We start from the raw sequence: 12,459 nt of genomic DNA, 5'->3' as shown, positions 1-12,459 counted from the left end.
TCCCAACCTCCCATCCTCCGAAAATGTACCTCCTTTCTTCCTCTGCCCTTTAACCTCTACCAACCCCCTATCCCTCCATCTTACGTGTCTCTCCCCCTCAACATTTCCTCTCGCCTCTCGTCGGCTGAAGACCAAACAACTGTGATGGATCGTCATTGATAATTTCCCACACACAGAAAAAGGTTAATGGAGAAGGTTTTGGTCAGTGGAGAGAGGTGTTTTCTGCTTCATCTTTTTTTATGAAGTAGCAGCAGTAGTATTAGTGCTAGTAGTGGAAAACGTAGTAGTAGAAGACCCCACCTCGAGCACCGGCTCCCTTCCTAAAAGAGGTTTCCCCACCTCACCTCCCCCCTCTCTCCTCTTTCTTGAAACAGACTCTATGGACTGCATACATGACATTCCAGCTGTGTGGGTGGCACAGCCTTTACAGCTTCTCCAACAGTACACATGGCTCCTAAAGCACAACAGCAAAGGAGCCCACGATCCATCTTCACTTACACTTCATCACTTCAGCTCTGTGCCGCGGTTTTACCTGAGAAATGTAATCACAAATGTTGATGGCTCGTTATCTGATGACCCAAAAGTTCACAGGGCAGGACACGTGAAAGAATAAGTCACAAGGCGGCACATTTTCCCCTCTTCTTTATCTTTAACCCTGATTTTGTGTTTTAAGAGCTTTAAGGAGCTCAGAAGCATTCCTGGAATTTTGTTTTACCACCTTGACACCTCATGGCTGTTCAAAAATATGTTTTTGTTCTAAACATGATTTTTCTAATTAGTTATATGTTTTGGGAAATAGCTGTAGGCAGCAGCTTTAATACACAATTTAATATGAAAGATTTTCATGTGCCCTGTATCTGTGATAAATATGTAGCTTTTCCATTACTGGAGTTTTAAAAGCCTTTAATAGCCAGTTATATGTCTCATAAGTAAAGTCAGAATCTACAGCAGTGTGTACATTTGTCTGGAACCTACCTTTGTGTTTAAAGAAAGCTCACATTTTTAATACATTTCCATATCATATATAACATTTGAACTATATCTTTAGTAAGTGTAATCACAATACTTTTCGTTTTGCTCTTCAGTTCACCTCAAAAATGTTCTCCATATATCCATGTAATGGCAATAACTTTGATATTTAGTGGAAGGAAATAGTGAATAAACATTGCGCATGCACATGTATTAAGTCGCTCAAAGGTTTAATTGCACCTTTCGTACTCTTACGGTCAGAGACTCCCTCGCCTTCACTATACTTTTGTTTTACGTGTAATTCGTTTGTTAAAAAATAGACAAAGCACACAATAAATAAAGTTGGTGAATAGAAATTTGACTGAAGGCAGAACCATCATTTTTTTCTCTGATAGAGATCATGATAACGTCGTTAATGTAATAATTTACATTAACGACTCAGCTTCAGGAATCAAAAAGACAAAATTGGATACTGAGACCTACAAACCTTACAAAAAATGTTCTTATAGCTGGTCACAACTACATTATCATGCACCACAAACCAGTGATCAAAGGTTTATGGCGGTCTTCTAAAAGTTAGGGTGAGGGTTATTAAAGTTAGTAAAGTTGGTAGTTTTTAAAAAAGACGAGTGGAGTTTATGAAGAAGTAAAGAGGATATCAAAAATAAACAAAATGCCTTTCAGTGCTCGACTAAAAATTATAGAAACTGTTCACCAGTCTACTATGAATCATGTCAGCGCAGGTTAATAATTTGTGATTTTGCTTGTTGACACATGTTCTGTTTGTATTTATACAGCTCAGTGTCACAAATTTGCCACAAGGGGCTCAATCTGTCCCCTCTACCCAGAGACTCCCAGCCCCCCTTGGAATAAATAACGGGGAAAAAACTCAAAAGCATCAGTAATAATTTTATTGTCATCATATTAACCCAACAGCTGAGCTGTAGTGGTAGCAGGGAGTGGAAGCACCAAACAGCCTTCAGCTTCCACAGACCTTCATGCCTCCATTCAACAGCACCCTCCATTAAATCAATTAGTCATGAGGATCACTGCAGAAACTTACTGAAGCTCAAAACCTGCGGGTGGGAGACATCGATTCCTCTCCTACCACCAACAAACAACAAACCTCGTCCATAACTCACAGCGAAGGCTACGTCAGGCTTGTTCCCCCCCCCCCCTCACTTCCACCGGGCGAGTGCAGGAGCAGAGTCCAAAGGATGAAAAAACTCAACCCCATTAGCTGAACTTCAGAGGAATTCCTCACTTTACATACGGAATGCACATTAGGTCAAAGGGCAAAGGGCCAGAGGGGAATCCACCCCCGCCCAGGCAGGCAGGCAGGCCTTATTTAAACAAGCCAGGAATGCCTGGTTTGAGGAGAGGAGAAGAAGGAGAAGAAGAAGGGGAAGGAACCTCTATGCCATTAAAATGAGTTAAGGGGCCACTGCCAATGAATACCAGCACTTTTTAAATTACCCGCACTGGATGAGTTCATCTGCTACTGACTCTGAAATTTATTATGAGCTTTCCCTCATTAGATGTTTACTGCTTAGATGAGTCTTCCTGTAATGATAGGTGAAATTACTATGTGTGCTCAGATGTGCCGTGCAGACTGAGGAAGTGCAATCAACCTCTGAAACAGAGAAGCTCTGAAGATGGACAATGAATACATATAGACTTTATACTCAGTTTAATATACATACTGACAGTGTTGCGTAGATTAATATAGGCTTGTTGTTGTTTTTTATTAGTTAAGCCCAATCAAATCTGTTTTTCGTGACTTTTGCATTGTTTTTTAAAACTCTTGTGCAGAATTCATCCAAATATTTTTGATATTATTGGAAAACCTTTCATATGAATTGTGTTTGGCACTCCTTAAGACACACCAGCGAGGCTTATATCCACATTTGTCTCTATTTCATGTGCAGCTTTCACACTTAGTACTAGACAAATATCCTGAAAGTTCATTGGATTTTATTGATCTTCTGTCCCCATAAATTAAAACAAAGGATTGATTCCTACAGCAGTTGCTGGCTAATTGGGACTGTGTCTTGATCTGCATGTCTCTAATTTTAGGATCAAAAGGAGAGAGTGGTACGAGCGCCTCTAAATACAAAACCCTGCATTCCAGGCAAGGGCCAGCTTCCTGAGTTTTAGGACCATCTCGCCAAAATATCTTACAAATGACATGCTACAATCCCCATGACTGTGGTGGAATTCTGTCCACTTCAGGGCTTCAAAGCTGTGCAGGAATCGTGGATTGCTCTGGCCAATAGGTGGAGGGGGATGGACCCTGCCTGCTTTGACCTCAGAGACCTTCCCCCCCCAAAAAACCTCCCCCAGCCACGCATTCAGTGTCCTGGCCTTCATCCACCCCCTCACCATCCACACCATCCACCTATCCACCGAGCCAGTCAATCAGTCAGTCAGTGGGTCGGCCTGTTCATCTGTATGGCAGTTTGAAGGTCTTCTGGGTGTCTTTAAGCAATGACGAGCACTCAATATGGAGCCGTTTCTTTTAGCACGAAACCTCAGCCAAATGTTACACCAGCATCTTTTCATTAAACTGGTCCCTGCTAGAGTAAATTGGCTTCCTCTCCATAAACGTTGGAGCTCAATCCTGACCCTGCTCGTACTCAAATATTTTAGCGCTGATCTGCCACAGCAGATCAGACAAAATGCCTCACATCCACTACAGACACAAGCACGGAGTGAAGATCTCAACATTATTGTAAACTCTTGACTCAGCGTCTTTGGTCTGTCATTGAGGCAGCCATTTCCCCCCATTAAGATCTCCCTACAGAGCCCTGCAGGAACCAATTACTGTACTTTGATGAGAGCACACCTTTCATTTCTGTTAACTGCTTAATCAAGGGATGATTTCTCTCTTTGATTGTTTGATTCTGCAGCTTTCTGCTTCTCCCAATGTAGCCTGGCTGTGAAAATGTGAACTGTAAACGCTGCGGCTCATCTGCGTGTTGATACATTGGGTGAAAGCTGCTCATATACAATGGAAAACAAGCTTATAACATCGGCCAATAAGTGAAAATACACACGCTGAGTTTAGGAGTAAAAACCTTTCATAACTGACTGGTGTCATAGGGTTTTCAGATATTTGTGCTCTGCTGCCATCTGCTGGGCGATGTTCATGTTGCAGAGAATTATGCGACTGATAGTTAATGGAAAATTTCATTTTCGATAGGAAGATATGGGGTCGATTCTGTAGCTGCATATGAAAACCGCCAGAATCTATCACCAGTGCATGCATTCTGCCTTAAAAATGGCTTGAAATTTCTGTTTCTAGGCTGACAATATATTTTTCTTTATTTTTATCTAACGTAAATGGGAAAACCTGTAAGTTTTTTTGTTTTTTTTTTAGGTTTGTTAGCTAAAGTATTTCTCCAAAGTGTACATCATAAAATAGAAATCATAATCCACTATTCTTACTGTGAGCAGTTTCACACGGGAACTATTTTCTTTCTACCAATTTACACCTGCAAACCACATCACTGCGCCCATAGGGTGCGCATAAACGCGAGCAGAGGCTTGGGTGAAGACTCCGGCACACATTATATGTGGTATATTACTTTGACCAAAACTCTAGCTGGCTTCTGTTCTGCCAGTGGACCTTGTGGATATTACAGGATGCTGACACAGACGTTTCCTCCAGTGGTTTCTTTTAAACGCCGTATATTGGAATTCAGCGGGGGGTGACTTCAAAAACAGTCTTTTCTTTGCTCGGTATCTGACTGGTGTCAAGCCAGCCTCCAATTCGAGACTTGCAGTCAAGCCAGCCTCCAGTTGATTTTACGTTCCCTGTGTATTCAAAGTATTACGGGAATGGATGTGGAAACCGGATTTCAAAATAAAAGCCAACTTCGAGTGAATTAACAGATATGTTAAGAACATAATAACATATAATTTAGGCTTCTTTTTTTTTTACAAACTCTAATGTTAGATCTATATGACACAGCCTTGTACCCTAATTGTGCCCTGTCACTATCAAGGCCATCTTATTTTGGATTTCAAAGTAAAAGCCCTGTGAATCTTCATTTTTGAACTACTCTTTCAATGACTTAATAATGCTCTTAAAAGCAAAAGTCGTATTTCCAAATACTATTTGAACTTTATATCAACACTTTCCAACCACAGTCTTTTTACAGTGATACCATATCAATATCAAGTCAGTCTGATTTTGCCTTTCATAGTAATGGCCCTTTGAAATTGTCCATAATTGACCTAATCTTCTAACGATTCAAAATGCTCTAAAATGAAAAATTCTTGTTTCCACAGGGTAATTCCACCTTAGATCAACAGTATACAGCCCCACAGTGATACCATATCAATATCAAGTCATTCTGATTATGCCTTCCAAAATAAAAGCCTTTTTAAATTGTCCATAATTGACCTAACTTTCAGTGATTTCAAAATGTTTTAAAATGGAAATTTCCTGTTTCCACAGGGTAATTCCACTCCAGATCAACAGTATACAACCTCACGATGTTACCATATCAATATCAAGACATTCTGATATTGCTTTAAAAAATAAAAGCATTTTCAAACTGCCCATATCTGAGTTGCTCCTGGAACAATTTCAAAATGCTCTAAAATGGCACATTCCTGTTTCCACAGGGTAATTCCACTTTAGATCAACAGTATACAGCCCCACAGTGATACCATATCAATATCAAGTCATTCTGATTATGCCTTCCAAAATAAAAGCCTTTTTAAATTGTCCATAATTGACCTAACTTTCAGTGATTTCAAAATGCTCTAAAATGGAAATTTCCTGTTTCCACAGGGTAATTCCACTTTAGATCAACAGTATACAGCCCCACAGTGATACCATATCAATGTCAAGTCATTCTGATTTTGCCTTCCAAAGTAAAAGCCTTTTCAAATTGTCCACAATTGACCTAACTTTCAGTGATTTCAAAATGCTCTAAAATGGAAATTGCTGTTTCAACACATATTGGGTTTTCATTGAAAAGCAAAATCAGACTCAATTGATTATGACAGAATTGAATCATAAAGATGATGTAAAAGGAAGCTGAAATTGCCACTAGGTTGTAATTGATAGTACGTTTATATTTTAAGTCTGTGGAAAGATGTCATGGTTGGTTTGCAAGCTGTTTGTAATTTCTTCTAAATTATATGTTATTATGTTCTTAACATATCTGTTAATTCACTCGAAGTTGGCTTTTATTTTGAAATCCGGTTTCCACATCCATTCCCGTAATACTTTGAATACACAGGGAACGTAAAACAAACTGGAGGCTGGCTTGACTGCAAGTCTCGAATTGGAGGCTGGCTTGACACCAGTGATATACGTTACCTTTACTTGGTTGTACTGCTGATGCCTTCATCACCCATCTCTGGTGTGAGTTGATGATTTACACCACAGAGCTGATGAAAAGTGTGACACCCATTATTTAGTCAATATTAGCATGTCATGTAAAATTGTTGCATAGGAAAACGTTTATTACGCTCACCTGCTATTTTATTAGGCACACCTGTATAACTGTCCCAATCAGTTAATAAAATGGCAGCAATTCAGTGGATTTACTCATTGCCAAGATCACTTGCTGGAGTTCAAATTGTCGCATCAGAAATGGAGAAGAAGGGTGATTTAAGTAACTTTTGAACTTTCTATGAGGCAAGTGTGAGTATTTTAGAAAACTGTTGATCTACTGAGGTTTTCCCGCACAACCATCTCTGGAGTTTACAGAGAATGGTCTGAAAAGGAGAAAATATCCAGTGAGCTGCAGCTTTCTGAGACAAAATGCTTTATTATCAGAGGAGAATAGCAAGACTGCTTCAGGCTGATAGGAAGGAAACAGCAACTCAAATAACTGTTCAGTACAATTGAAGTATGCAGAAGAGCCTCTCTGAATGGACAACACGTCGAACCTTGAAGGTGATGGACTACAGCCATAGAAGACCACGCTGGGTAGCACTCCAGTTAGCTGAGAGCAGGAAACCGAAGCTACAATTAAGGCTCGCATGAAGAACAGGACAGTATTGGAAAACCTTCACCTGGTTTGATGAGTCTCAATTTCTTCTGCAACTTTCTGACTGTAGGATCAGAATTTGGGATATGAATACATCCTGCCTTGCATCAAAAGTTCAAACTGGTGGTGGTGTAATAGTGTGGGAGATTTTCTTGCAACCCTCTGAGCGCCTTAGTACCAGCCGAGCATCATTTAACCACCACCGCTTACCTGAGGTATTGGTGGTGACCGTGTTTATCCCACTAGGATCAGTGCACTGATCTTCTGATGGTTGCTTCCAGGAGGATAACACACCCATTCACAATGTTCAGATCACCTCAGTGTTTCATAACTTGGCAATGAGTTCACTGTACTGAATGACCTCCAATGAAGCACATTTGGGATGAAATGAGATTTGCCTCATGGATGTGCAAAAACTGTGTAATGCTTTCATGTCAAAAAGGACCAACCCTGTATTTAACGTGTGCCTAATCAAGTGCTACCTGAGTCGAAGCACAACCTTTTTTTCCCCCCCTTCTTCAATGGCACTACCGATCATGTATGACAAACCAACACAGGAGATGGACCCAAAGAAAGAGATGCACTCGTGTTACAGTTAGAGTCATGTTTATTTACAGCAGAATCCTGAATGAGGGGGGAGAGGAGCAAAGGGGGCGGGGAAGAGGGGTTAAAAGGAGACAAAGTGTTTTTAGATCAAGCGCTTCAGGATTCATGTTTCACTACACAGTTCTTAATTTATTTTATTCACCATTTTTCTATACAGAATCCATTCAGCCGTAATATCAACTCAACCGACAGAGCTCGTGTGCTCTGCTGGAGGGGAAGAGAGATGGAAAGAAAAAAAACAAAGAAAAAGAAAAAACCTAAAGCACTAAACTAAAAATACAGAGGGGCTAAAAAGAAAACAAATTTCAATAAAAAAAACAAAACAAAAAACCCCCCAAGATCATTAGTTATGCATATATTCACATATACATACACACACACGGGTATGTATATGTGTATATAAATCTATATATTTTCTGCCTTGTCCATGAAGAGGTGAAAAGGGGGGTGTAGATCCATGATGTCAGTTATGACGACTGCAATGAGCAAACTGCCAGAAATCCCGAAGCAGACAGTACTCAGGTCAAAACTTTCAGTCAGAGCTGACCAATCAAAGTCCTTCTGACCTGCAGCCTTTGTACTACCCACTGACAGGAGTTCATAGGTCCAATGTCTCCGTGTTGGCCAGCAGAGCTCAGCACTGCAGTAGCCCTGTTTAATGCAGTCTGAGAAATGATACACTGTACACTTAACATGCACGGCCAGGTAGCATAAAAAAGTAAAAAAAAAAAAAAAAAAAAAAAAGAATAAAAAGAAAACACAAAACAAAACACCACCCCAAACCCAAAAAGCCAGCAAAATGCATCCAGACATCTTCAATCACACACTTTCCAGTATACATTAGATATTAACTGACAAGCACCACAAAACAGTGGAAAGACCAAAAGAAAAAGAAAAAACAAAAAAAACATCAGTTAATGGTGACAGTAAAAACATCCTGTGGGTTAGCTTCAACCTCAATTATTTCACTGATTTCTGAATGGTGTGACTGATTCATGACTCAGCTCAATGGATTCAAACAGGTCCAAACACACACGCATACACATTCACCATCCATCCACAAAACCTTTAATCTGTAGCTACTTTAATCTCAGTAAGCCTTCATATCCAATGACCCTCCTCTGCAGCAGGCTTCGATTTCAAACTCTCACAATAGTCAGGTTTTCATCGACTGAGGTCAAACACTGACATTTACAGAGTTCAGATCAGATGTTTCGTTTGATTTGTTCTTTTTGTGGTTTGTTGTTGATTTTTCCTTTCCTCCTTTTTTTTTTTTGCCAAAACACAAAAAGACTTGTGTATTCTGGAAAGAAGTGTATTTTCAAGGTCATATATAAAAGGTGCAAATTTGGGATGTGCAAAATCACTGAAACATGTAGTTTCAGGATAAAAGTAACGTAGCATACCTTCAAGTTACTTCAACATTCATTTATTTGAAACAAACAAAAAACAACACTTTTTACATTTCCACCTGTCCGAAGAAAAAATGACCTCTGGTGAGTTCTGTGTAAAAGTTCATGCAAGTTTTGATTGAACATCCAGCTCAATGCAAACCTGACTATTGTCGCTGTTTCTAAACTTCAGTGTTCGTGATTTCAAATTAAAACCCATGTAAAACAACCATTCACTCATTTGTTCTGCTCTCTCTCTCTCTCTGTCTCACACACACACACACACACACACACACACACTTTAACACTAGAACAGGAAACTAACTTTGCAATTGATCAGTAACAAAGGAAATTGTTTTTTTGTTTGTTTTGTTTTTTAAACCACACGCGCACACACACACACACACACACAAAAATCCATCTGTTGATTCTATTGGACAAGTCGACAAACATTTAGAAAACTGTCTCCAATAGATGGACGCTTGCTTGTCGACGCAGCTGGCAGTCAAAATTCACCAAAAATTTGGCTGTTGGCTGGCGTCAGTTTCCCACCCTGTTCAACATGCTCCCAAACACAAATACAAACTCAAGATACTGCAAATACATGTGTACACATATATACAAATAGAAGCGCCCCCCACCCGCCGATGCTGGGGGGAGGAGGCAGCTTAACAATTTATAATGCATCATTTCTGTATATGCCAAGAATAAAACTTTTCTAAATAAAATACATAGTTATCTGTGAGGGTGGGGAATGAGGACAGCAGATGAACAGAGAGGAGGAGCTCGCGGGGAGTGTCAGAGGAGAGCAGGAGCGCCGAGGAGAAGCCATTATGGAGCGATGGTGGAACAGATGGGAGAAAGCTAAGGTGAACGAGGGCAGACGGATGGAAGGGGAAGACTCTTCTCCTTTACGGTGTCGCTGCTCGTGGGCATTCTCCTGTGCCGCTGCAATACTCCACCTCAACTCCATTTTTTTTCAGTTGTTCCATAATAATAATAATAATAACAACAATATTAATAATAATGACCACGACAATGCTAAAAAAATATATATAAACCCCTGCTATGTCTCACAACTGCAAGTCCACAAAAAGGGGGGAGGGGAGGCCTTGCCCTCGAGTTCATCTGAGTCATAGACAAAGAGATGCAGAGGAAATTAAAGACGTAGAAAAAGGAGGAAACTGCAGACAGAGAAGAGGCCTGACGAATGAGACGAGGCCATGTGAGGGAAGTGGCAAATGAGACCAACTATACACGTGTGAAAAAGGAGGGGGGGGGGGGGGGGGGGGGGGGGGCAGAACAAAAACAGCATGGGCAGGATGTGCTGTAGTGAAGAGGAAATAAACAGCAGAGAGGAAGCAGAGATGAAACAGGGAGGATATAGGGACCAAAGATGAGTTGTGTCGGGGCGTTGTGATCCACACACTGGTGTCCCTTCGGAGGGTTTTCTCAGAAGATTGGTGGAAAGCATGAACGAGTGATGACAACATGGCCTCACTGTGAGTGTGCCCTCTCTCCTTCTCCCTAAAATTAAGGGAGAAAAAAAAAACCCAACAACAACAAAAAAAAAAAAAAAAAAAAAAAAAAAAAAAAGAACTTCTCCGTGCTGGTCGCTTGTCCCAAGTTGTATCATACCTCTAGGAAGCGAGAGCTGCTAGACTTAGTGTGGAAAGGCTCAGACCACATGCGCCGCAAATCCCCCTGTGGGCCACAAACACCAAGACAAACACAAGTTACGAGTCTTTAAGCGAATCACTCAAATGTCAGTAGATTGCAGACAGCAGTCAACCGAATTCTGTTTTCTTACCCCTCCCAATTCAACTGCGTAAGCTACGGTGGCCCCTGTAGGACAAACAACTCTCGCTGCTGTTCATCCCTCTGTTTACCTCAGGTGTCAATATGCCAGGTGTCCACCTCTATGTAGGAGGAGGCTGTAAAACTTTGTGAAAGTAGTCTGATACGAGGCAACGACTCAGTGAAGCTCACTTCTGTCTCATGAAAGTGATACTGAGGTGAGTTACAGTGGGGCAAAAAAGTATTTAGTCAGCCACCGATTGTGCAAGTTCCCCCACCTAAAATGATGACAGAGGTCAGTAATTTGCACCAGAGGTACACTTCAACTGTGAGAGACAGAATGTGAAAAAAAATCCATGAATCCACATGGTAGGATTTGTAAAGAATTTATTCGTAAATCAGGGTGGAAAATAAGTATTTGGTCAATAACAAAAATACAACTCAATACTTTGTAACATAACCTTTGTTGGCAATAACAGAGGTCAAACGTTTACTATAGGTCTTTACCAGGTTTGCACACACAGTCGCTGGTATTTTGGCCCATTCCTCCATGCAGATCTTCTCGAGAGCAGTGATGTTTTGGGGCTGTCGCCGAGCAACACGGACTTTCAACTCCCGCCACAGCTTTTCTATGGGGTTGAGGTCTGGAGACTGGCTAGGCCACTCCAGGACTTTCAAATGCTTCTTACGGAGCCACTCCTTTGTTGCCCGGGCGGTGTGTTTTGGATCATTGTCATGTTGGAAGACCCAGCCTCGTTTCATCTTCAAAGTTCTCACTGATGGAAGGAGGTTTTGGCTCAAAATCTCACGATACATGGCCCCATTCATTCTGTCCTTAACACGGATCAGTCGTCCTGTCCCCTTGGCAGAAAAACAGCCCCATAGCATGATGTTTCCACCCCCATGCTTCACAGTAGGTATGGTGTTCTTGGGATGCAACTCAGTATTCTTCTTCCTCCAAACACGACGAGTTGAGTTTATACCAAAAAGTTCTACTTTGGTTTCATCTGACCACATGACATTCTCCCAATCCTCTGCTGTATCATCCATGTGCTCTCTGGCAAACTTCAGACGGGCCTGGACATGCACTGGCTTCAGCAGCGGAACACGTCTGGCACTGCGGGATTTGATTCCCTGCCGTTGTAGTGTGTTACTGATGGTGACCTTTGTTACTTTGGTCCCAGCTCTCTGCAGGTCATTCACCAGGTCCCCCCGTGTGGTTCTGGGATCTTTGCTCACCGTTCTCATGATCATTTTGACCCCACGGGATGAGATCTTGCGTGGAGCCCCAGATCGAGGGAGATTATCAGTGGTCTTGTATGTCTTCCATTTTCTGATGATTGCTCCCACAGTTGATTTTTTCACACCAAGCTGCTTGCCTATTGTAGATTCACTCTTCCCAGTCTGGTGCAGGTCTACAATACTTTTCCTGGTGTCCTTCGAAAGCTCTTTGGTCTTGGCCATGGCGGAGTTTGGAGCCTGACTGTTTGAGGCTGTGGACAGGTGTCTTTTATACAGATGATGAGTTCAAACAGGTGCCATTCATACAGGTAACGAGTGGGGGACAGAAAAGCTTCTTACAGAAGACGTTACAGGTCTGTGAGAGCCAAAGATTTTCCTTGTTTGAGGTGACCAAATACTTATTTTCCACCCTAATTTACGAATAAATTCTTTACAAATCCTAC

The 12,459-nt window shown here is 41.3% G+C and overlaps 2 protein-coding genes across 3 annotated transcripts in view; one reads left to right on the top strand and one right to left on the bottom strand.

Moving 5' to 3' along the window:
• nt5c2l1 (5'-nucleotidase, cytosolic II, like 1) overlaps positions 1–12,459 on the top strand; it is a 42,187-nt gene that overhangs the window by 20,018 nt on the left and 9,710 nt on the right. The window lies entirely within an intron of this gene.
• The window catches only part of sppl3 (signal peptide peptidase 3), a 40,438-nt gene continuing 35,532 nt past the window's right edge, over positions 7,554–12,459 (bottom strand). For both annotated transcript variants that reach the window (XM_086300578.1, XM_086300577.1), the window contains one exon: positions 7,554–10,681. In XM_086300578.1, coding sequence (XP_086156704.1) covers positions 10,610–10,681 — 72 coding nt within the window. In that variant the 3' untranslated portion in view covers positions 7,554–10,609. The remainder of the gene's footprint in view (positions 10,682–12,459) is intronic.

This window comes from Aulonocara sp. 'chitande type north' Nkhata Bay, linkage group LG7, assembly GCF_057382095.1.
Source record: "Aulonocara sp. 'chitande type north' Nkhata Bay isolate Kocher_YH1m ecotype deep benthic linkage group LG7, A_spYH_male_GT1.1, whole genome shotgun sequence".
NCBI classification, from domain to species: domain Eukaryota; kingdom Metazoa; phylum Chordata; class Actinopteri; order Cichliformes; family Cichlidae; genus Aulonocara; species Aulonocara sp. 'chitande type north' Nkhata Bay.
The sequence above is the reverse complement of the archived record's forward strand: the minus strand, read 5'-3'. Positions and strand labels throughout refer to the sequence as shown.